The sequence below is a fragment of the Aspergillus caelatus genome (genome assembly GCF_009193585.1).
Source record: "Aspergillus caelatus strain CBS 763.97 unplaced genomic scaffold BDV27scaffold_16, whole genome shotgun sequence".
Taxonomy (NCBI): Eukaryota; Fungi; Ascomycota; class Eurotiomycetes; order Eurotiales; family Aspergillaceae; genus Aspergillus; species Aspergillus caelatus.
Window position 1 is genome coordinate 182,714 of NW_022475279.1, and position 21,271 is coordinate 203,984.

The 21,271-nt window shown below is 46.8% G+C and overlaps 10 protein-coding genes across 10 annotated transcripts; 3 read left to right on the top strand and 7 right to left on the bottom strand.

The window, feature by feature from the left end:
- Nucleotides 1-2: 2 nt before the first annotated feature.
- Nucleotides 3-2,357, top strand: BDV27DRAFT_141556 (flavin-containing monooxygenase; the record flags this gene model as incomplete). The annotated part of the gene is made up of 10 exons (XM_032069840.1): nt 3-107; nt 168-226; nt 290-384; nt 439-722; nt 777-884; nt 956-1,187; nt 1,249-1,377; nt 1,424-1,601; nt 1,655-2,012; nt 2,271-2,357. The coding sequence occupies 10 exons, from the start codon at nt 3-5 to the stop codon at nt 2,355-2,357; spliced, it is 1,635 nt and encodes a 544-aa protein (XP_031932110.1).
- A 97-nt stretch (nt 2,358-2,454) lies between these two features.
- BDV27DRAFT_121530 (Clr5 domain-containing protein) lies at nt 2,455-3,969 on the bottom strand. The gene is made up of 3 exons (XM_032065389.1): nt 3,770-3,969; nt 3,364-3,705; nt 2,455-3,261 (listed from the first exon to the last, which is right to left on the bottom strand). Exons 1-3 carry the CDS (start codon nt 3,895-3,897, stop codon nt 3,009-3,011), a joined length of 723 nt encoding a protein of 240 aa, XP_031932111.1. The 5' UTR covers nt 3,898-3,969; the 3' UTR covers nt 2,455-3,008.
- Nucleotides 3,970-5,497: 1,528 nt separating this feature from the next.
- BDV27DRAFT_24618 (uncharacterized protein) lies at nt 5,498-6,885 on the bottom strand. The gene is made up of 4 exons (XM_032076119.1): nt 6,587-6,885; nt 6,315-6,524; nt 6,078-6,264; nt 5,498-6,008 (listed from the first exon to the last, which is right to left on the bottom strand). Exons 1-4 carry the CDS (start codon nt 6,802-6,804, stop codon nt 5,613-5,615), a joined length of 1,011 nt encoding a protein of 336 aa, XP_031932112.1. The 5' UTR covers nt 6,805-6,885; the 3' UTR covers nt 5,498-5,612.
- On the bottom strand, nt 6,886-7,511 carry BDV27DRAFT_24622 (uncharacterized protein). The gene is made up of 2 exons (XM_032076120.1): nt 7,358-7,511; nt 6,886-7,228 (listed from the first exon to the last, which is right to left on the bottom strand). The coding sequence occupies exons 1-2, from the start codon at nt 7,390-7,392 to the stop codon at nt 6,967-6,969; spliced, it is 297 nt and encodes a 98-aa protein (XP_031932113.1). The 5' UTR covers nt 7,393-7,511; the 3' UTR covers nt 6,886-6,966.
- Nucleotides 7,512-8,403: 892 nt separating this feature from the next.
- On the bottom strand, nt 8,404-9,859 carry BDV27DRAFT_121535 (hydroxymethylglutaryl-CoA reductase). The gene has a single exon (XM_032065390.1). The coding sequence runs from the start codon at nt 9,752-9,754 to the stop codon at nt 8,573-8,575; it is 1,182 nt and encodes a 393-aa protein (XP_031932114.1). The 5' UTR covers nt 9,755-9,859; the 3' UTR covers nt 8,404-8,572.
- A 1,811-nt stretch (nt 9,860-11,670) lies between these two features.
- BDV27DRAFT_153487 (uncharacterized protein) lies at nt 11,671-12,375 on the bottom strand (the record flags this gene model as incomplete). The annotated part of the gene is made up of 2 exons (XM_032071794.1): nt 11,671-11,693; nt 11,745-12,375. 2 exons carry the CDS (start codon nt 12,373-12,375, stop codon nt 11,671-11,673), a joined length of 654 nt encoding a protein of 217 aa, XP_031932115.1.
- Nucleotides 12,376-16,261: 3,886 nt separating this feature from the next.
- BDV27DRAFT_141560 (lipase family protein) lies at nt 16,262-17,424 on the top strand (the record flags this gene model as incomplete). Its single annotated transcript, XM_032069841.1, has 2 exons — nt 16,262-16,297; nt 16,393-17,424. The coding sequence occupies 2 exons, from the start codon at nt 16,262-16,264 to the stop codon at nt 17,422-17,424; spliced, it is 1,068 nt and encodes a 355-aa protein (XP_031932116.1).
- Nucleotides 17,425-18,061: 637 nt separating this feature from the next.
- On the top strand, nt 18,062-19,205 carry BDV27DRAFT_166608 (SDR family NAD(P)-dependent oxidoreductase; the record flags this gene model as incomplete). Its single annotated transcript, XM_032074236.1, has 6 exons — nt 18,062-18,140; nt 18,202-18,346; nt 18,405-18,482; nt 18,549-18,630; nt 18,693-18,916; nt 18,983-19,205. The coding sequence occupies 6 exons, from the start codon at nt 18,062-18,064 to the stop codon at nt 19,203-19,205; spliced, it is 831 nt and encodes a 276-aa protein (XP_031932117.1).
- Nucleotides 19,206-19,308: 103 nt separating this feature from the next.
- Nucleotides 19,309-19,803, bottom strand: BDV27DRAFT_141562 (uncharacterized protein; the record flags this gene model as incomplete). The annotated part of the gene is made up of 1 exon (XM_032069842.1): nt 19,309-19,803. The coding sequence occupies one exon, from the start codon at nt 19,801-19,803 to the stop codon at nt 19,309-19,311; it is 495 nt and encodes a 164-aa protein (XP_031932118.1).
- A 325-nt stretch (nt 19,804-20,128) lies between these two features.
- Nucleotides 20,129-21,257, bottom strand: BDV27DRAFT_166609 (uncharacterized protein; the record flags this gene model as incomplete). Its single annotated transcript, XM_032074237.1, has 2 exons — nt 20,129-20,857; nt 20,925-21,257. The coding sequence occupies 2 exons, from the start codon at nt 21,255-21,257 to the stop codon at nt 20,129-20,131; spliced, it is 1,062 nt and encodes a 353-aa protein (XP_031932119.1).
- Nucleotides 21,258-21,271: the final 14 nt, after the last annotated feature.

Here is a 21,271-nt window from a genome sequence, read left to right on the forward strand (position 1 = left end):
TCATGGCAACAGCGTATTCTCCTAGTGCAATTATTATTGGGGCGGGCCCCAGCGGTATTTCGCTTGCGTATCGACTGAGGCACGAACTGGGGTTTGACGACTTTTTGGTAAGTTATGGCTATTCACACGACACATATGAGAGATCCGACATCTAAGAAAAATGTTAGATATATGAAAAGCTAGACGGTGTTGGAGGCACCTGGAGGACAAACACTTACCCTGGATGGTGACTGCCCGGTCCTTGTATCAATTTGCAAGCAAGAGAGTTGCTAACATGCTTAACTACTAGTGGATGTGACCTCCCATCTCATTTGTACTCGTTCAGTTTCAACCTGAATCCGAACTGGTCGAAAGAGCTATGCGAGCAACCAGAGATTTTGCAATGTAAACTTGCCCAAGAACGCGTCCAAATGCGCTCCACTAACTGCAATATGTTAGATATTGAGGATACTGTGGATAAATTCGACATTCGCAAGCATGTCATCACTTCTGTAGAATGCTCTGGCGCCGTATGGGATGAATGTCGCGAAGAATGGACTGTCTCTTTACGTGATCACAAAACAGGACTGAACTTCGTGCGGTATGCGACGATTTTCGTGTCAGCGGTCGGGGCAATTTCCTTCCCTCGGGATGTGAGGTTCAAGAATATGAACGAATTCCAAGGCTCGATAATTCACACAGCTCGATGGGACCACTCAGTCGACTACACTGGCAAGCGAGTGGTATTTGAAACCTTTTATCCCTCAGTGAAAAGCTTTGAGCTGACTTTATACTAGGCGGTTATTGGAAACGGCTGTAGCGCCGCCCAAGTCGTACCTGCAATGGCTGAGAAGGCCTCGTTCGTGCAACAGTATGCTCGTAGCGCTCAGTGGTACCATCCCCGTGTATGAACCTCCGTTATTTCATGTGAAGCAAGAAGTGTATACCTATACTAATACTGACAGGTATATTACAGCCAAATCATCATTTTTCAGCAGTGGAAAAATGTGCTTTCCGCTGGATTCCCTTGTTACAACGCTGGCTCCGCTTACGGATTTTTCTCAAGGCAGAGACGGAGTCGAACACCTATTTCCCGTCCCTTGAAGGGGTGAATGCCCGTATTGAGGCGGAAAAGGAATCAAAAGAGTATATACTTTCTAAAACGCCAGAGAAGTACTGGGACTTTATCGTGCCCAACTTTCCGCTTGGTATGGCATATATCGCACGATTTTATTGGCATGAGGGAGTTACTGATTGTGCCAATCATAGGATGTAAGAGAAGGATATTTGACCCAGGGTATCTTGACTCTCTCCACCGGAGCAATGTCTCGCTCCGAAATGAGGGTATCAAGGAGTTCACTGAATCAGGAATTATTGGTTCCTCCGGTGACGAGTATCGTACGTGGCATGAACCCTGGAAGTTCACTTTCAATCGCCCTAACAGGCTCATCAGATGCCGATATTATCGTCCTTGCGACAGGTTTCCAGGTGTCCCAGTTCCTAACTCCGATGGAGATAGTAGGAAGACGTGGAGTCTCATTGAATAAGCAATGGGAGGAGTCCAGAGGGGCACAGGCGTACTACGGTACACACGTTCACAACTTCCCAAATATGGGCATAATGTAAGCAGAACTATGTCCAAAGCAGCGGATCGTGGGCCTGACAGTGAATTTAGTTTTGGACCCAACGTCTTTCCAGCGAACAACTCAGCTTTGTTTGCCTGCGAAACACAGGTTTCATATGCAGTCAAGTCTCTATTCATACCTATCTTAGACCGAAGAGCTCGTGTACTTGAAGTGAAACAATCAGCAGAGGAAAAGCACACGAATCTTATGCAACTGCGGCTAAAGGACACTGTGTTTTCCGGTGATTGTTCAAACTGGTACATAGGCAAATATGGCCGGAACGCAGCATCATGGCCGGCTAAGGCGGGCAGATTGTGGTATGAAACCTACTTCCCTGATTGGGATTCATTCACCTGGAGGGGTGGTGTCTCTCTTTGGCCACTTTACAGGCTACAGAGGTGGCTGAAGGTGTATTCACGGTCCGCCAAGATACTATTGATAGTAGCATCGTTCGCTATATATTCAGCACACAGTGGTCATGCAATATCATATGTGCTCGGCCCTGGTCGCAGCCTGTTGATGTAGAGATACCGATGCCTTCCCTGCTCATTTATCAGTCTAGTATATTTTCGAGATGCCAGTTGAATTCGTTATGCATTGTCTATGGGAATAGCCCCTTCCAAGGAGTAGCCTAGGATGTAACCATAGACTGGTTAGATATCCCAGCATAACTCTTTGTTCCCGACCGTCGTTTCCAACGGCTTCGCTATCAGTGACTTAGAGCTGTACACACCATCAAGCCACTTGTTCTAATTGGAAAGCCCTAATAATGCAGGCGAGCCTACCGTAGTTAGAAAATCGTTGTACGGAGGGGTATGGCCCAAGTAATCTCGGACAAGAATAGGTCACCGGATATTGTATTCTTTTTGGGCAAGAGTGATCAGGAATTGTTGTTAGGAACTAAAAGATAACAAACAGGGGATGTTAGAGTATCAGGTTTTGAAGTGTAAATTATTGGAAGTATTCGTAGATAAAAAAAAAAAATATGGAAATTCCAAATACAGGCCACTGTGTGTGACACATCCTTTTCCCAAATTTGTGCTTTCATGTTTCGAGCGACTGTACACTGTTGTGCCAAGCAAGACTGGCCAAGTCCATCCTTAAAAGCTTCAAATCGCATATATGTGTGACTTTCAAATTATAACAAGTGACAAAAGAAAAAAATAGAGACAGAATCGGAACGACTGTTTTAAACAAACATAGTTCGACAAGGTCGACAAAAAAAAGCAACGTAAATATGTTGGTTTCGAGTCAGGTATATCACTGGTTTGTACATAGCAAATCACGACGAGAGGATATATTGAACATAGTTGACAATTCGGGGTATGAAAATAGCAAAGCGACATATCGGTTCCAGCGTATTAAGGGTGTAAGATAAGGGGTGTCTGGTAGGGTGCGTTCTGATTATGACGGCTGATAAACTAATTGGCACTCTGGAGTTTGAATCCAGTCTGACTGAGGGAAGGACGTAAAGTGCGCTGGCTGGTGCATGAACATGCCGGAGGGTGCAGTAGCGTAGAACCGCGTAGCAGAGTCATGGGTCACATCCTCTGGCAACATGCCGTAGCTCATAGTCATAGGCCATTGTGATGATGCCAATTCCGCTCTTGGCCGCTCTATGGCTGGGTTGTAAAAGTCGAGAGCGGGATGTGAAAACCTGAAATTAGGCGTTAGCCACCAATTTGCTTTTTGAAGTATGCCGTCCAACCTCGGGTACTCCATAAGAGTGGCCCAGATTTCAGAGTATCTAATGACATACCGTGGATAGTATCCAGGGGAAACTTCATGATACTCCCATGATGGGTTGACTGCTGACATGGCTGTTGTAGAAGAATGGAAAGACTCATGTGGTATAATCCCACATGATGTTTGCTTGTCATGCATGGTATCACCTCGTTCAGGTGTATAGAAGTCTTCCTTCGTCGTAGAATGGCTCATGGTTGTTGAATGTGCCGTCTCGTCACTACTATAAACTGGCGACTTGAAGCAGCTTTCATTGCTTAGGCTTTCATGGTGGCTCATGATGAATTTGTTCTGACTGCGACGACGAGATAGCTTGGTGACACCCCATTTTTTCAAGCGACTCCGCAACTGAGTCTCACTGTGGAAGAGCAGTCGATCGGTCAGGGCATATGTCTCTCTCAGGGCCCTCTGGAATGCCTCACCTTGGATTGAATGTGTCGGAGCGAATCCTTTTGAGCACTTGTTTTAGAGGCCACTCTTCTTCTTGGTAAAGTTTTATGATCAGGCCTCTCTTCATCTCCCACATTCTAAAAGAGATTGTGTGTTTCATATTGGATGGTGTTCGTTCAATTGCTCAGTCTATACAAGGCTGAATGTCAGCAAAGCATGGTGCGATATTAATGGGTTCTCTTGAAACATATATAGAACTCTGAGCTTAGAACACTTCTGGGAAAGGAAAATGGAGACTAGATAAAAGCCCCCCTTGAGCCACAAGCCACCAGGGTTACAGGCCGATCGCGCAGGCACAAAGTCTAAAGCAAGGCTGTTGACCAGGGTAAGGGTATGGCTCGCCACGTGTGATGAGCAATTCAACTGTGATAATCCCGGGGCCCACCCTTGGATGAACGGCCCCCGTTTCATCTCCAAGTTTTAGACTTCCTGGGTGCCCTACTCTAACAGTCTTGTCCGAGGCTTTACCCACTTTCGTCCAGAGGGCCCCTCACCCCTAAGTCTCGTAACTCTTGAGGTGGGTACGCACTCCATCACGATTTAGTGGATTACTTTTCGATCTTGAGCCCTTTTTTTGCCCTTAAAATTATACCGAAATCAAGTCGTATGAGACGGTGATCCCGCGGTAGATCCGTGGACGGTACTTCCATGATCGTCCGGATGTCCCCATTGTGATGAGTTACCAATGAGACATATCTGCGATCGAGTCGTCGTCTGCTGACCTTTCGGCCGGAATTGACGATGTACGCTTGACGACACTAAGGGGTGCTAGAGTGGGTCATTGAACCATGGAATACTTTTCCTCTATTGTCCTCGGCTAAGTCGCATCAGAACATGGTTCAGCATGCGGGTGATTGGCTACTGCACACTTTTCACGCATCACTCTAATGTGGGGGTCTTCGGGCACGGTTATCTGTCCACCCAAACGATACTCCTGTCAAGGCTTCTCGGCTGCCCTTTTCCGGATATGTTCGGATTCCGTCCGCAACTTAGTCACACAAACCATATCCTGTCCATGTCGCTAACAAAGCATCCATGGTGTACTGCTATCTTTTGACCTTCCGAAAATGTAATACGTAAGGTTTGCCGGGGTTTGGTGCGCGTGGGGGGGATTGGGTTAGAGTCGGGACAGTATCTTCTGCCTAGTTTCAACCATAAACATACGGCACATCTCGCTAGATAAACTTCAGCCCAGATTTAGCACGACTGCCTAGGTCTAGAAGCCATGTAGGAAGCTGTACTAAAAATGTAACTATCTTATTGGAGTTTCAGGAAGTGATAAGGAAGTCTTTGCACTTGGGCATGATGCATAATAATTCATATCCTGTAGAATCAACTAATTATACCATGTATGCAACGAGGGTCTTCCTACTCTACTTACAAAGTGATCCAGGCTTATTTGACTCCATATAATGTACATTATTATGGGACTTATCTGCGCGATTCCCCTGCCTACTTTACTGGTCTGTCCAGTTTTTAACCTTCTCACACCAAGGCAAATAGCATTACCGAGATAGATGAAGTAAGACAAAGTGTTCTATGGTACACTACTCCGAAAGAGGCTGCGTCCAAGGTGTTAACATTTGGTAAACTAAGAATAGTCCAGGAGCTACTGTATTAGTCTGGCAATCGAGGAGTGTTCAACGATACGAATTGAATACGCTCGCAACGTACGATTCAAATCAATCGTGCCATGTAAACCTAGCCACAATTCCTAGAACCTGCTATATTGTACAGCTATTTAAATCAAGTAAATTGCACATTAAATAGGATACATTGTAAGTATTCAGTCAAATCACCACATCAGCGTACCGCTCATCTTCTATCTTTTGGCAGCGGTGGCAGAGGAGGCAAATTGTCCTGAACAAAGGGTCTTGGGCTTGTTACAACGCGAACACTGGTTGTCTTCATTATTTTCATGTCTTCAGTCTCGAACCCCTGTTGTCGTAGCTGGGCGAACTGCATATGCCTCAGATTCCTCTTTTCTCTTACCTCATCATCGCACTTGATATAATGACTTTGTGAGTTGAACCGCGTCGGGAGGTTCATTGCTGCCTCATGGATTTCATTGTTAATGTTGCTGTCCCGCGCAAGCTTGCGGATGAGTGAAGCCATTTTCAACTCGATGTTAAGCTTCACGATGTAGGTGACTGGATGAAATTGGATGTAGACCATCGGGTTAGGCAGGAACATGAGTCCAATGAGGATAGCCTAGGCATATGATGTGAGAATTATTCGAGAAACAGGGCAACAAATTGCCTCATTGTGCGGTAGTCTTACGTCCATAAGTACGGAAATGAACATCATTCGCATGTTGAACCGAACTAAGGGCCCGTATTTCTTTAGTCCATTTTGGCGAACCAGTCGCACACGGACAACTCGTAGGAACCAAACATTCAAACATGCATCGACGATGCATATTAGTAACTTGGAGATTGGGTCCCAGAAGCGATTAATTAGGACAAAGCTACATAGCAAGGTCAGCCGTATACCCGGAGCGAGCAAGAAGATACTCACGTATGATTAACCGGGGGAGTCATATGTGCAGGGATCCAAATGCAGAACACTGCAATATTGATTGCTGTGATGAGACAGGCAGTGCCCCATTTGACTTTTCTCGCGGTCTTCTTCTTTTCCACCACAACGTAGATGCGGTTAATGATGATTTGCATACAACATTGGATCTGAAGGGCCCAGCAAAATAGTAGAAGTGCCAGTACAGGTGCACTGGGGAAGAGTGTCAGTGCTACAGCGAACTGCATGGTATCGCCATGTCGCAGGGGGCTTACATGACAGGTACAATGCCCTCCAGCACAAGCCACCCCATTACTCCGATTACCACATTAGACAGTATCTCAATCCAGATAAGAATAACGAAAGGGCTCTTGTAGGGCTTCTCGATTTCCGAAGTCTGCTTAATTGCATTCCAGACTGTAAGGAAACCAAACCCTAGTGTGAACCCTGCCGCCAGTCCGACCAGCTTGAAGTCGCTGACCGAAGGCTCCATTGTTTGAAAGGGGCTGAATTAGCACTATAGTGTGTTGTCTGTAAATAGGATCAAAGTCCGACGTATAATAACTACGTCTTGGATAAATGCAGACTGATACTGATGGGGTTTATGTGTCGCATACTGACTCAAGTCTGCCGGGTTCCCATGGACCCTCCAATCTTAGTTTACTAACTTTTGTAGTGCGATCCTGCTATCCTTGACACCGTTCATCAAGGGTCCCTGGTGAGGCAAGAACCGAGAAAACCCAATTCGCATGAAGTAACAGTATGAAGACGACGAATGAGTTATCCACAAAATGAGACCTACCAGAATTGAGGAAAAAGAACCACCTGGGAAAAAATAACCGAGGTGGTATTCCTTCGACAGTACACGTGGGAAGTAGGTCTTACAGGACTGTGTTAATGCCTGACGAACGTTTGATCTGCAAAAATGAGCCATTATTTGGAAACTTAAATCCTTAGCGAATGCCAGGTGATGGATTGCACCAGACCGTTAAAGCCCAACAAGCTATCTGCAGGTGTGAACGGGAAATCGGCATGAAGAAACTCACATCTGTTCAACTCGACCCCCATTTTTCCGACTCATTCAAAATTGATAGGAAAAATGGGGCTGCCTTGTAAGGTCTGTTGACCGTTGGAAATACGTGCCTTTGACCGTATACCCTCCAGGAAGGGTAAATGGTGATCTCCCTGTGCATGTCCCATTTAACCTTGCTGTAGATACTTCACACTAGAAGGTTAGGATGGAAAGGCCGGATGAGCTTAAGGGTGGAAAACGAATCCATAGCCATGGAATCTCAACCGACCTGCCAAATCGATAACGAACTATACCATAAAATATGGCAAACAATTAAACCACGCACAACTTCCTTGTTTTCGAAGTGGATCTGCTGCGCGTGTCTTTAACACGCTAAGTTCTGTGTAGAGTTTATGTCCAAAAAAAGCAACCGGCCTCAGAATCCATCCATGGCTGTACCGGTGGATCTCGGGGGATTGACTGGTGGGTTAGACTTTTCCGCTGAGGGTCCAGAACACGGACGTTGGTCTGTCTCCGTTCCTTCAACCCACCAGGGCGTGGAGTTTGAACAAATCACAATTAAATGCCTTGGAATGATTTGCTTCATAATCCAATGTCAGCCCCATTGTGGCAAAACGATCGACCACACCTCCTATCATACTTACCATCTATTGTGGACATATTAGCACCTTCCAGTATAAGGAAAGGCCAAGGAGCCAGACCCACTGACCTAGTACATTCTCAGTTAACGCACGAATCTACCTTATCACTGAAGGGCAAACGATACACGGGGGTTGTCCGTTGGAACCTTGGACCCTTGACTGATACTGCCTACGCTACCTGTCGGACATGGAGTCGATCACCAAAACCCACCGACTAGGCTATTATGGAGTATACTCCGTAGCTAACTTCGTCCGTCTTCATACTAACGCCTTTAAAAAAAAAAAAAAATTAAGAAAAAAGCAAAAAAGCAGGAGAGTAACCTAGATAGGCGAGTACAAATGCCGATAACAAATTCAATTACATTTACATTTTGAAATAGAAAAGCGAAACCTCACGAAAGCTATAATGAGTATCAAACATAAATTAAAATAGGCTACGTAGATAAATACATAAATAAAAATAGTATCTCAAAAAGAAAGAAAAGCAAATGGCAAGAAGAAAAAGGAGAACGACACAGCCAACTTCGATACATGGAGTTAGTTTGTCCACCCCAAACACAATGCAGAACTATCATCGACCCATTCGCCTACAGCTTCGACACTCGAGACCCAAATACTTCCCCACGGGCGAGCTTCATATGGCTCATAGTGAATGTATCGTTAGCAATTGCTGCGCTTGTGCTGGCATCCAATGCCACTGCAAAGGCAGCAATCATGCCAGCCAGCCTTCTCTTCCCCGAGGGCTCCGCACACCCCAACATATCCAGACACTCCTTCTGCGATGGGTACAGAGTCCCCCCACCCACGGTACCCACCGGTAAGGAGGGAAAATACAGAGTCATTTTTAATTCCTTGGTCTCGTAATCGTATTCAGATGTGAGATGACTCCAGGAAGCCTCTGCCACGCTGCCCGCATCCTGCCCCGTCGACACGAAGATAGCGGCTATAATATTGGCGGTATTGATATTGCAGCCGAACTGGCCATTGCGTATTCCTCCTTCCTTTAGAGCCATTTGGGTCCGATATAGACGCTCCGTGCTGCAGCCTAGGATTTCTTGGCAGGCAGCGTTGGTAATAGTGCCCCACGCTAGCACTTCAACTCCCCTAGCTCGCTGCACATTGCCCCAAGAAGGCTTCTTGTCCGACGCCAATTGACCCTCAATGAGGAAGTCTTGGATCTGGAATTGCTTTGCACATCTGTGGGTCCGCAGCATCTCGCACGCATGCTGTGTAGCCTTGCTGACCATATTCTGACCTGCAGCATTGCCGCAAAAGTAGCTGCAAAAAAGATGAACACTGGAGCCAATAACCGAAGCTTGCAGCTCCTGTAGCCGAACGTATCGGCTAGTCGACTCGGCCCATCGGGCAAACTCGTTTCGGAATGATGGGACTGCCCGCGCAAACGCTACCGCATGCGCCGGACTGGCGAAAAGAAACATCGGCGCACGAGACATGGCCTCATTGAGAACCTCGAACTGTAGGCCTCCGCATGCATTGAAGACTTTACAGCCCCGACTGCAACTAGCGACCAAGGTCGGTTCACACGTAGCCAATGGGGCATAGTATTCACCGGCCGTCTCAGGACCTGTGATGCGCAGTGGCCCGGCGATGCCAACCGGGACTTGCACGAAGCCTATGCAGTTCTCGATGCGGACATGTTCGGCCTCATCGATGTGGCGTGTAAGATGTTGCAGTTGGGGGCTTTCAATGTCCAAATCAAATTTGCCCCGTCCATCTGGCCGGCGTTTGATGGGCTGATCCTTAGACATAGTAAAGAACTAATGATAAAATAATTATTTCAGGTACAATCTTTGATATAGTGTGCTTAAAGCCTAATTCATAATTTGGATGTGTTACAGATATCCTGCTGGGAGCCCCGTTGTAGAAATAAGATGCCTTGTCTCAATCTACACTGGCATAATTATTATCCAAGAGCCCCCCCCCAAGCCATTCTCCAGTTCTTGGACCTGGAAGGATTATCATTGCCGACAGTTGCCAATTAAACTTTCCGTTTTATGGAGCCTGTTACCCACTAATGTCCCGAGGATGCTTAGTCTTGGACCCTGGGTCTAGCCACACCGTTCACAACGGGTAAAAGGTACCCGTTAACAAAACTAATGCACAAAAAGGAGAGGTATTCTACCAATCGCACTGCAGGAGGTTAGTGTTTCCGGTAAGGTGGGTCTGGGCATAAAAAGCAGTCTGCGACATAGCGATGGGAAGTAGAACGACGTGTGGTAGCTCAAACCTATTGAGAACGCCAGGCTGACCTCAACAAATCAATGATGCTGCTCCCTTCGCCCCACCCATGGTTCCAAGCGCCCTTGACGTTCCCCCAGTTGCAATCGGTGGCAGAAGATTCCGTTCCAGCCATCCAATGTCTTGCTCGTCGTCCCTTTCACCTCGGAGCCGTGTCGGAGCCGCCAAGAGGCTCAAAAATGAGTTCCAGACGCCAATCCTCTTGTGCTATCGTATATACCTTCACATGAAGCTAACTATTCTAGTTGAGTCAGTGGCTGGCGCCTCAATATTCACATCATGCGCCTCACGCTCTACCGAACTTCTTCTGAATGTCAATGCAGATCATCACTTCTGGGATCGATGGTCATCACGAACGGTTGAAAACATACATATCTTGGTACCATGGTTAGCAAGACAGTGATCCGCACGCAGAGCTTATTTCGTTTTCCTATCTGGTAACGCTGAATCCAAAATTGAAATATGTCTCTCCATAGTATTTGGTACTGAGATTAAGATTCAGAAATCCAGCTGCCTATTTGGGACAGTGATAACCGCAAATAGGCATTACAAATCCCTGACTAATACGAGAGTAATTCTCACAACTTGAGGTAATACTACGTTGGACTTTGCATGTCTAATTACCCCAGTTACACTAACGACCACTGGGTGCTATCTTGTCTGCTCTCATGTTTCACATAATCCATATTGGCAGCAAGACATACCCTATCGACGAAGACGAAATATGGGGCCCCAATGTGGTTAGAAAGCAACACCATATTAAGTTTTGTGGTATATACGGATAGATCGTGGGGCTAGCACCATAACGGCGTTCCCCGATCCCAGTCGACCCAAATCCATTTTTTTCTTGGTTGATGTTCCCTGGTACGCATTCAACATGCTGCATTCACGACACGGCGCAACGCCTCTCGGGACCCAATAACACCCATTGGACCGGGATGAGGAGAATGTAGATCGATCGCGTGAAAGAGAGTGAAGACTCAGATCGACGATCGATCTACGGCCGAAAAACTGTCACAGAAGAAAACAAGGTTGTTCTTCGCCACATCCTCTTTTGGCTGGGTATCTGAACTGCTCGTTCCATGTTACTGACAGGAGTGCTGCTATGTCAGTGCCTAGGCATTTACATGTGGCGTTTCAGTAGCCTACATAGGTAATACTCCGACTTCGGACTAAATAAAACAATGACGGTGCTGGAATTTATATCAACGTTTAGGAAGTCTGATATGAACATAGAAGAGAACAATAGTGATATCGGTGGTAGCCTCCACATCAACAATAGACAACGATAAGCGGCTGGCAGGCCACATTAACTAGCACATACAGCGCCTTGCCTGCGAAGGAATACATCGTCTCCCTCAATCAAACCAAGAGGTATTCCATTATAAACAGGCTTTGCATTGCTCAGCTCGCGCCCGCATGACTTTTATGTAGCGCGACTGGCGTCTCCTGGTCCGCATTAGCTTCGTATATCGGTAAAGACATAGCGGTTTAACTCACCTGGAAGTAAGCCGCCTAGCTTCTCTATTATGCATTCATCATCATCCAGATCGGGTAGCTCCATATTCTCGATCGCCCTCGCAATAAGGTCTGGGGTTACGTCTCTTCGAAGCAGCCCACCTAGACCGCCTAGGCCACCGAGGAGATTACCAATGCTACCCAGGCCGCCAGCAGCGTTACCAATAAGACTTGTGAGATCTCCAAGTCCACCGCCAGCGTCGCCTGCAGCGCCCGCAAGGCTACTGAGGCCCTTTACCCCTTCACCAATGAGGTTGGTTAGATCACCAGCGCCTCCTCCACTACTCTGGCCTCCTCCGCCACTCTCGCCGCCGCCGCCGCCGGCAGCCCCAGCAATAGTGCTGATAAGCTTGGTGATACCTTGTACACCCTGTCCTATGAGGTTTGCGAGATCACCCAGTCCACCGCCAGCAGTGCTACCACCTCCTGATTGCCCTCCAGGGGCAGGTGCTTGAGGAGGAGCGCTGGGGGCGGGAGCTGCCATCGCCTTGACACCGACGTTCACCGCGGATGGTGCAGAAGGAATCACACTGTTCGGCTGACGGCGCTCGAACGTCTGAGTGGGCGCTGCCAGGATGGACGTAACGAGTGTGAAGATGACGAAGGCCCTCATGGTTTGATGGAGCTTCTTACCAGAAGTACAATAGTGAATAAAACTGCGGCAAAAAAAAGAAAGACTAGAGCACAGCTCTGACGAACGATATAGGGTTGAAGAGAATGAATGATAAACGAGTGATTTTTGGCATACTAATATCCGGTGAGGACGACTCTTTTATATACCATCACCAGCCATACTCAAAAATCAGACTTCGTATTGTTCACCCTTCAATATAACATATCAGTTTCATATCCCTCAGGGTTGCATTTGTCTACTGAATGTCCGTCTCCGACGTAAGTTCATAGTTAACCAGATATACCGCAGTTGATCTCTACAGGAGAAGAAAGCCAAAAGGAGATGCAGACCCTGTTTCACTATTGGATGGGGTTACTTTTTCCCACGGACCATACACAATGGGGTATGTATCAGTGCACGGCTCGGCAACATAACAGCTTAGGAACTACCAGGTGCTTTGCCCTCCCAGCTGATGAACTTGCATTCATGCAGGTGCTTGACCTAGTCCGTGGATAGCTCGATCAAGTCCGTCTTTCTCTAAGTCACCATAACCCGGGGGTTGGCGATGTTTCAGGATGAGACGGCACATGTACAACATCGCCGCCTGGCCCAGTGGAACGAACCTAATGTGACTGATTTTCGTGACTCGATTTTCGTGAATTCGCCAGAAGCATATTGTCCATGTGGCGAGCAAAGGCACCAAGCGCAGATCGTCGTTTCAAACCGGTCCCTTTTACAGTTTGTAGGGCTCGGACACAGGGATCGCACGGTTCTGAGCATATTTTGAGTTAGCCTTTGGTTACTTTGAAACTGATAGTAGGTTTTATCTCCTGTGTGCTTGTCAAGACACATTCTCTTTCTCACGTGGCACAACGACCCCTTTTTTTCGTGATTACTATTTTTGTTTCAGTCACCGGAACTTAGTAGCTCTTAATGGACTGTAACTATCCACCACATATCCCTGCTGCTGCTTGTACATTTTGTGGTCTATGAGTGTGGATGCCATTGCGAAGCTAGCCAGGATTGGTAATCTCTCAACAGGCCCTAGCATTGAGTGATAATGATAAATGAGTATGAAGGAATACGGGTATCGTGTATTGCAATATTGACTAAATATGATGACACATGACTCACATAAGCTGAACATTTGCCGACTTTTCCGATGGCATTTTTAAGAAGGGCCCGGGGGGGGGGGGGGGGGGGGTGGGTTTTGTTCTACAGAAAGTGAAGCCCTTCTGATACCTGCATATATTCACACAATTGAGAGATAACATCATATCTGGACATAGTTTATTGTCAGTATGCAATAGTTATTCCTTTCCTTTCTGATCCTAGTTAGTCGCTGTCCCAGTTGCAATGATAGGCTCCTTGATCTCTAAGACATCAATCGACATAGGTTAGCGGTTAGTTGCAGGGAACATAAGATGCATAGTTTGCCAAGGCCCAAGATCCATGACAACCCCGTAGTGCATCGGTGCGTAAATCATAATGTGGGCATGAAATGATTGCTCTGGAATGTCAACTGACAGCCGTTGCCCTAATCTTGCCCATGGTTCTGTGCTCCGAATAGGGCACGCCAAGCCCACAGGAATTGAACTATATGATACTAACCAAGTTGACTCGAACTCAATTGTCTTTTGGTCCCACTTGAATGCAACCCTACTTACTAGCCTTTTAACAGTTAGACTGAATCCTGCCCATTTGATCATAGGGCGCTAGCTCAGGAAGGGATGCTGTGCGAAATGATGCCCGAAAAGGTGTATAAGGCAGACGAGTGTTCAAAGCCCTGGAATTTGGCCAATGCCAAACGAAATTATCCCTATCAGGGGGGCAAAGCTTAAGCTTCCTCATGAAAAAGGCGCAATATAAACAGTACAATTCATCATTTAACTTCCTGGAGTCGGATTTAATTCTCCGGCCCCTCAAGCCGGATGTGCCGGTTAAGTCATAGTCCAGCCAAAAACCGTTTGGGCTGAATAACCAATTTTTGGGCACCTCGGAGAGTCTACTTTGAAGTAGACGCTCGTTCAGAAACTTTAACTTCGGGGGCCCTACACTAGGACATCGATGCCCCACGGATCCACCTAATTATAGTATCCACAATTGCCTGACAGCATCATATGGTTACATTTCATGTGTCATTGGACTCCTTGGGATCCCTTTCTGGTCCTGGTCTGTGGGTATCGGCAGAACGGTGATAGCCTGCTAGCGGAAAACCTAAACGCCGTTCTCCCTTTGGCGCCGTGGTCGAGATCTCCACCGACGCACGAGGCTATCCTTAGCCTTCTCCAGAGACGATCTTGTTCTGTCCTTGGTTGTTGTTCCGAACTATGGTTTTCTAGTCTCGGTGATCCTTTACTGAATATGCTAGGCCTTTTCAGCTGAAGATACCTATTGTTATGTTTGACCAGTGCATCACCTTTTTTTGGCCTCCATTCTATTCACTATGTTAAAAGACATATATACTTGATGTGTATCCAGGTACGGCTGATATTGTAATAGACTGAAACTCACTAAACTAGTCTCAGGCTAGTCCTTCTTTCCTGAAGTTAATTATCGGAGTATTTTATTGGCTTCGCATGACGATTATGAAACAGGGTCTCGCGGCCAATACGGGATTTACATGCCATCAAGGCTGTCACACCTCCACATCTCAGGAAGCTACTGTATAAGTAAAAGTGTTGAGAAGGGCCTATGTGTCTAATTTGTTCATATCATCTCCCAACAGGCTTAGTGAGGACCTGGCCCAGTGTGAGATTGTATTTATAGTAGCGTGGTTTTCAATCATACCATGCAGCGGAGGTTTTTTTTTTGGCGCTAGAGTAGTTGGCTTCGCTTAATCTCCTTAGCGATCGGCGTGATATAAATGGAAAGAAACACACAGCTACCAGACCCGAACTGGTTAACACGATAAGTCCACACCCGATGAAACATCATCATTGCTGCTATGGAATAACCCCCTGACAAATGAAGTTTAGTCTCGATATGGCCTAGTACAACGTAGATAGCCGATTTTCAGACATTCGTAGTTACTCCGGAAATACGGCATCATATGAACTTGCTCTGTCAATTTATGTCTATTTCAAAAACGATTTATGAATGCCTTTCTTGGTAATTGCGCAACGTTGGCCAGGCCCGTCTTAACCTTCTCATCTCTAGAATGAATAGAAAGATCGGCACCAGAGTGATGCGATATCGCTACAGGAAGTGTGCAAGCAAGTGGAACGGGGAGAGATTAGCGAGTGCCAACTAGCGCCCTAAGGATCAGTCGAAGAATTTAGATTCCAATAGAATAAGTCAGCCACTTTTGGTATTTGCTTCCCCTAGTTAAAGTGGACCTTTTCTGCGGAGCGTTTGGCTCGCTTAGGAGAAAATGTGCAATGAAACGAAAACGAAGCTGTTGGAGGCAGCCCATGGGCGGTAGGAACTCCACAACAATATCTTCGAGAAAAGAAACTAGGAATCAAGCAATGCAGGTCAGGAGTTAAAGACGTGCCCCCGAGAGAAGGAAAGCAGCGACCTACGGGAAGGTGCCGTAGAATCTTCCTTTGCCTGAGGCATCAGAGACATGCTCCTACAAACACATAGATCTTTTATAGGGGGGTATAGATGCAATCCACAAATATATTAGGAATGTAGCTTTCTGTCAAAGCTCAGAATGCCCCATGTCGGGTTGTTCCTTTCTCCAAGATATCCTTCCTGCAGGATGAACTAGTTAGGGCATCAAAATACCCCTGACACTATGCATCCGCCGAGTGACATTTCGACACACAAAGGCAGATATCTGTCGTTAGACTTCGATTCATATATTTAGTCTTAAGCCTGTTATCAATAGTATGTAGATACATAAACAGCCGTTACTCTATACAGCGTCACGGTAGTGATCATGTTAGGTGAGCTGAAAATAATACCACTTCTTCTGGTATTCCAGTTGCTAGGCTTAGCTATATTGGCCCAGGGGCGCTTTGTGACACCTAGGTGTATGTATCAGACAAGCATTTCTCTTCTATTGTAAAGGTAACGAGAACACATACTAACGGCCCCGAGTCTATAGCTATTTCGAATGACGACCTGGCCAATGTCCAACTGTTTGCGCAGTACTCCGCTGCCGCTTACTGTGACCATAACAACGACGACGGTATCCTCGGAAGCATACGGTGCCTTGAAGGGGTATGTCCCCAGGTCGAAGCTGCTGATGCCCGAACAATAGCAGAGTTCAATGAAGAGGACATCCGCGGCTTCGTTGCTGTGGACGACACCCACCGACTTCTTATCGTATCTTTTCGCGGTAGCAATTCTGTGCGAAACTGGATCAAGAACTTCCAATTCTGGAAGGTAGACGAGCCAGGACCAAGAGGATTCTGGGACAAACTCTTCGGGTCAGACAAGCCTCAGCGTGGTAACGACATCTGCTCTTGCGGAATACACTCTGGATTCTATCGGTCCTGGCAGCTCCTGAAAGCTGAAGTTATGGACGCACTCACCCAGGCTAGAGAGACGCACAGTGATTATGATGTGGTCGTTACTGGTCACTCTCTGGGTGCTGCCATTGCTACTATCGCTGGTGCGTACCTTCGCACGGTGCAGATACCCTGCGATATATATTCCTATGGTTCCCCACGCGTCGGGGACACGCGGTTTGCAGAGTTCGTCTCTGCTCAGCCAGGCTTTACAGCACGGATAACTCACGGATATGACCCAGTACCATCACTACCCCCAATGAGCCTGTTCGGGGTCTATGATCTTGGTTATAGACATATCTGGCCTGAGTATTGGATTTCTGGTTCATCCCCAAATGGCACCGATGTCATCCAGATGTGCCGTGGGCTGGAGAATCTATCATGCAATGGCACACGCCAAACAGGATTCAGCTTTGAGATTGAAGATCATCGATATTACCTAGGGCATATAACCGCATGTGGGCCGAAGTTCACGTACCGTGATATGGAGGAAAGCTGGAGCGCCGAGGATCTGGATCGTATCAGAATGCTCGCCGGCAACGATACCTTCTTCGCAACCCATTATATCTCCAACAGAACCAGTGCTTAAATTTATATCTGCTCTAGGTGCCGGAGGTTGGAATTTCGAATACTGCATGGCTTGGTCAGGATGAGCCTCTCATTCTGGTTTCTTGTGATGTTATGATACCCTCTGCATCATTTAGCTTCATGGCATCCGGTAGACGTGAAGATACCATATACTATATAAATTACTCAATATTGCTATGTTTCAATTAGCATTTATCATCTTTAAATCTTCTACCATACCGCTACTATAGGTATACAGGTTACTACATGTTTTCAAACTATATATTTTGGGATATTATCGTATGACATATGACAAAAGTTGCGTTCCGTGACTCAAGTTGAAGGATATCACAATGCCACGACTTAACAACCCAGCATTGGCGAATGTACCATTGAGTGAATAGTTCTGTAATTTATTTTGCTGATTCAATCCTTTGGCAGCATGTTTCAGGCAGTTACAATCAAGGCTCCTCTTTATTGCTAAATGAAGTCAGCCTTTCTTTGCCTATCCACGGAGCCGCGGGATTTGAAACCCGACATTCAATAGGTGCTTCATTACCCCACCAGATGCGGCTCAACGTTTAAAATGGTCCAGATATGATTTGAAATGGAGATGTCTGTCATACTATTGTTCACTATAACTTTGCACGGTAATCACGATGAAGAGTTCAACAAACCCAGCTTCTCCTACAGTGCCAGCACAACTAAGCCTAGATGGACGAGTGATTATTGTTACAGGTAGTCCCTATGGTTATATGTTTACTTGGAGAGACACGTTAACTTACCGGATTCGAAGTAGGCGGTGCTCGTGGGATTGGTCTAGCTCTTTCCAAAGCATGTCTTGAAGTTGGCGCAGTAGTGGCCGTCACAGATATCCAGGATCATCCAACTCCTGACTTTACACTCACCGGCGCAAAATTTCCTGGTCGCCTCTATTACTACCAGTAAGCTGAAATTATGCACGGAATGGTAGGAGAACGTTTGAGACGCTGATCAAAGCAGTTGCGATCTCGCCAACGAGGATGAGTTGAACCACACGTTCAACCAAATCTACAGTGATTTGAATCATGTGGAAGGAATGTAAGAAATCACATCACTGCACATTCACCATGATGGCAAGGTTATTAACCTCCTAGAAATACCCAGTATTACCGCAGCAGGAATCTGCATTGACAAACCCTTCATCGAGCATACTTGGGAAGATATTCGGAGGCAGCAGTCGGTCAACGTATGACATATACCATACTTCTACCTCAGCGACCGACTTTGTCCGATGCTGAATTTATACAGGAAACGGCCACTTTCTTTGCAGTCCAGCATGTCACCCGAAAAATGAAAGAACAAAACAAAAAAGGCAGCATAGTAATGGTCTGCTCTCAAACCTCGCAACATGTATCCCCCGGACACGAGCTTTCTGGCTATGCTGGCACCAAAGGATTCATTTGGTCGTTCGCAAGGAATATCGCACACGAGCTTTCCGCTTATGGCATTAGAGTGAATACAATATCTCCGGGGTAAATAGTCGCTATGGGTACCAAGGTCTTATGGCTGTGTTGGTATTCTAACATTTTCTGGTCTAGGTATATTGCAACCGATATGAACCTGAGTATCGCAGCCCATCGGCCGAATCTGCTTCGGATATTTCGTGAAGCTCCGCCCCTTGGTCGAGTTGGCAGCCCGGAAGACCTGAAGATGGCGGCGCTGTACCTACTGAGCGACGGATCGTCATATGTTACTGGCCAAGATCTGGTGGTTGACGGAGGTATGCAGGTCTCCTCTGGAAACTACAAGTCCCAGCTCTAGGTCAATGTCAATAGTGAATGACCCCAAGCGGGTCAGGCTATACTTAGGCCACCAGGAAACCCCGTGTTTAATTTTCTCTAAAGTATCAACATGGGCGCAGACATCAAAGCCTTGATCTCAGCGGCAGATATTTTTCATGCACACAGCTAGCACAGACAATGCCATCCATAGTTTCCATCACCGCGCGAACCGTAGCCATCCTTTTCCCTGCCTCAATTACTGTACAGATGAGCTTCACTCTCGAGCCTGCAGGCAGAGGGCGGTGGAACCACACTCCCAATGATCGGCTCACCCCGAGGCTCTCCCAATACCCAGGTTTGCCAATAGTGAACAGCGAGGTTGAGCTGAGGTTGTCAAAGAGGGTTGAGGCAGCACCACCGTGCAGAACGCCATCTTTGTTGCACATGTAGTCGACAACTTCGAAGTGGAATGTCGTTCTCCTTTTTTCAACGTCAGCGCCGACATAGGTAACAGCTGCCAGCATGTGAGTGTCAAATCCGGAGTAATCGGTGTCTAATGTAACGCTGCCAAGATAGGCACGAATGCGATCGTCTAATGGTAAACTGAAGTCTGTCTTCCGATACGCATCTTGAGTCATGGTTGAAGCGATAAGCGACTAGTATACGTTACATTCAATGTAAGCTTCGCACTGGGAATCAGTTGGAAGAATAACCTACTCTGCTCTGGATATATGCCGTTTGTGGCTTCGTACGTCTTTGCTTCCTTGTGCTCGTTTTTTACCTCTCCATATAGCTTGCCCCCTGTCTTCACTTTATGCCATCGCACGGAATTACACTTCCAGCCAACTCAGAATTCGTTCCGAACTACATTCAGGAGAAAACATCACATGATGCTATTCAATAAGGCTACGCTTTAGAAATCCTCGGATATCCCTAGGATGAAGGTCCCAGTGCTCCACCTTCCTACTTTTTTCGAACACCATTCTCGTCGAATTCGATCTTGCGTCCTGTTCTGAGGCTTTCCTGTAGAGTAAGTGCTATCTGGAGTCCAGAATATGCGGATTCTAACCGCAGAGGAAGCTCTTTGCCTTCTAAAATCGCATCCGTAAACTGGTTCAGCTCCGTTACAAATGCTTCACGATACCGATCAATCCAGCCCGGGGTCGCGTCCTGCACAATTCCCGAGGAATTCGATATTTGTACCCTATTGCTATGCGGCACTAGATTGATCGAGACTTTACCTTCTGTACCGATGATTTCAGTACAGTTGTCGTAACCATGAGCCGTAGTTCGCGAGTGATAGTAATGTGCAATCTTTCCGCCCCAGAATTCGACCACCCCTACTGCATTATCGGCGTCCTGACAATCTTTCAGCTCTTGATGGTGTGCTATGAGACCCGTTGCCCAGAGCGCCTTGGGCTTGATGTCCTCCCCAAGGAACGACAAAGTAAGATCAATATCATGGACAACCGTATCGACAAAGATCCCGCCGCTTTGTCGAGCATATTCAACGAAAAACCCAGACTTGTCCAATTTCTCAGCCCCCTGTGAGCGAACAATAATGGGATCACCAATGACACCTTCTTGAATCTTTTGAAGAGCTGCTTGATACTGTTCATCAAATCGTCGAACGAAGCCGACCATCACTTTTGTGTTCGGTCTTGTCTCCGCAACCTCAATAAGCCCCCGCATCTAAAAACACAGTGTTAGCCTTCTGGCCCAAACAGCATCCGCCACACGAATGAAAGCTAGGACTTACTGATGGGAGATCCGTTGTAACTGGCTTCTCGCATAGTGCATGAACTCCTTGTTCAATTGCAGCCAGGGAATGCTCAACATGAAAAGCCGTAGGCGAAGCGATTACTACAGCCTCCAAGCCTGTCGTGCGTATCATCTGGTTGTAATCACTGAATATACTGACTCCTTCGGGCTGTAAATGATCCTTGGCCCACTGAATCTCATGCGGGGCGACGGAACACACACTATGGAGTCGCGCCCGGGGAACATGATGCAGGATATTTAGGGCATGGCGTTGCCCCATCCTGCCCAAGCCTACGACTCCAATGTTGAGTTTTCTTGATGGAGCAGCCATAGCCAATTTGTGGG

Excerpts from the sequence above, each read along its gene's own strand:
- BDV27DRAFT_121530 (XM_032065389.1), bottom strand. The coding sequence starts at position 3,897 with ATGAAACACACAATCTCTTTTAGAATGTGGGAGATGAAGAGAGGCCTG. Across the intron at positions 3,706-3,769 it reads TCCGACACATTCAATCCAAG|TGAGACTCAGTTGCGGAGTC; the intron begins GTGAGGCATTCC and ends GCTCTTCCACAG. Across the intron at positions 3,262-3,363 it reads TCCCCTGGATACTATCCACG|GTTTTCACATCCCGCTCTCG; the intron begins GTATGTCATTAG and ends GCCTAATTTCAG.
- BDV27DRAFT_24618 (XM_032076119.1), bottom strand. The coding sequence starts at position 6,804 with ATGGAGCCTTCGGTCAGCGACTTCAAGCTGGTCGGACTGGCGGCAGGG. Across the intron at positions 6,525-6,586 it reads GAGGGCATTGTACCTGTCAT|TGCACCTGTACTGGCACTTC; the intron begins GTAAGCCCCCTG and ends ACTCTTCCCCAG. Across the intron at positions 6,009-6,077 it reads TCATTTCCGTACTTATGGAC|GCTATCCTCATTGGACTCAT; the intron begins GTAAGACTACCG and ends TCATATGCCTAG.
- BDV27DRAFT_24622 (XM_032076120.1), bottom strand. The coding sequence starts at position 7,392 with ATGAGTCGGAAAAATGGGGGTCGAGTTGAACAGAT. Across the intron at positions 7,229-7,357 it reads GGGGGTCGAGTTGAACAGAT|ATCAAACGTTCGTCAGGCAT; the intron begins GTGAGTTTCTTC and ends TCATTTTTGCAG.
- BDV27DRAFT_121535 (XM_032065390.1), bottom strand. The coding sequence starts at position 9,754 with ATGTCTAAGGATCAGCCCATCAAACGCCGGCCAGATGGACGGGGCAAA.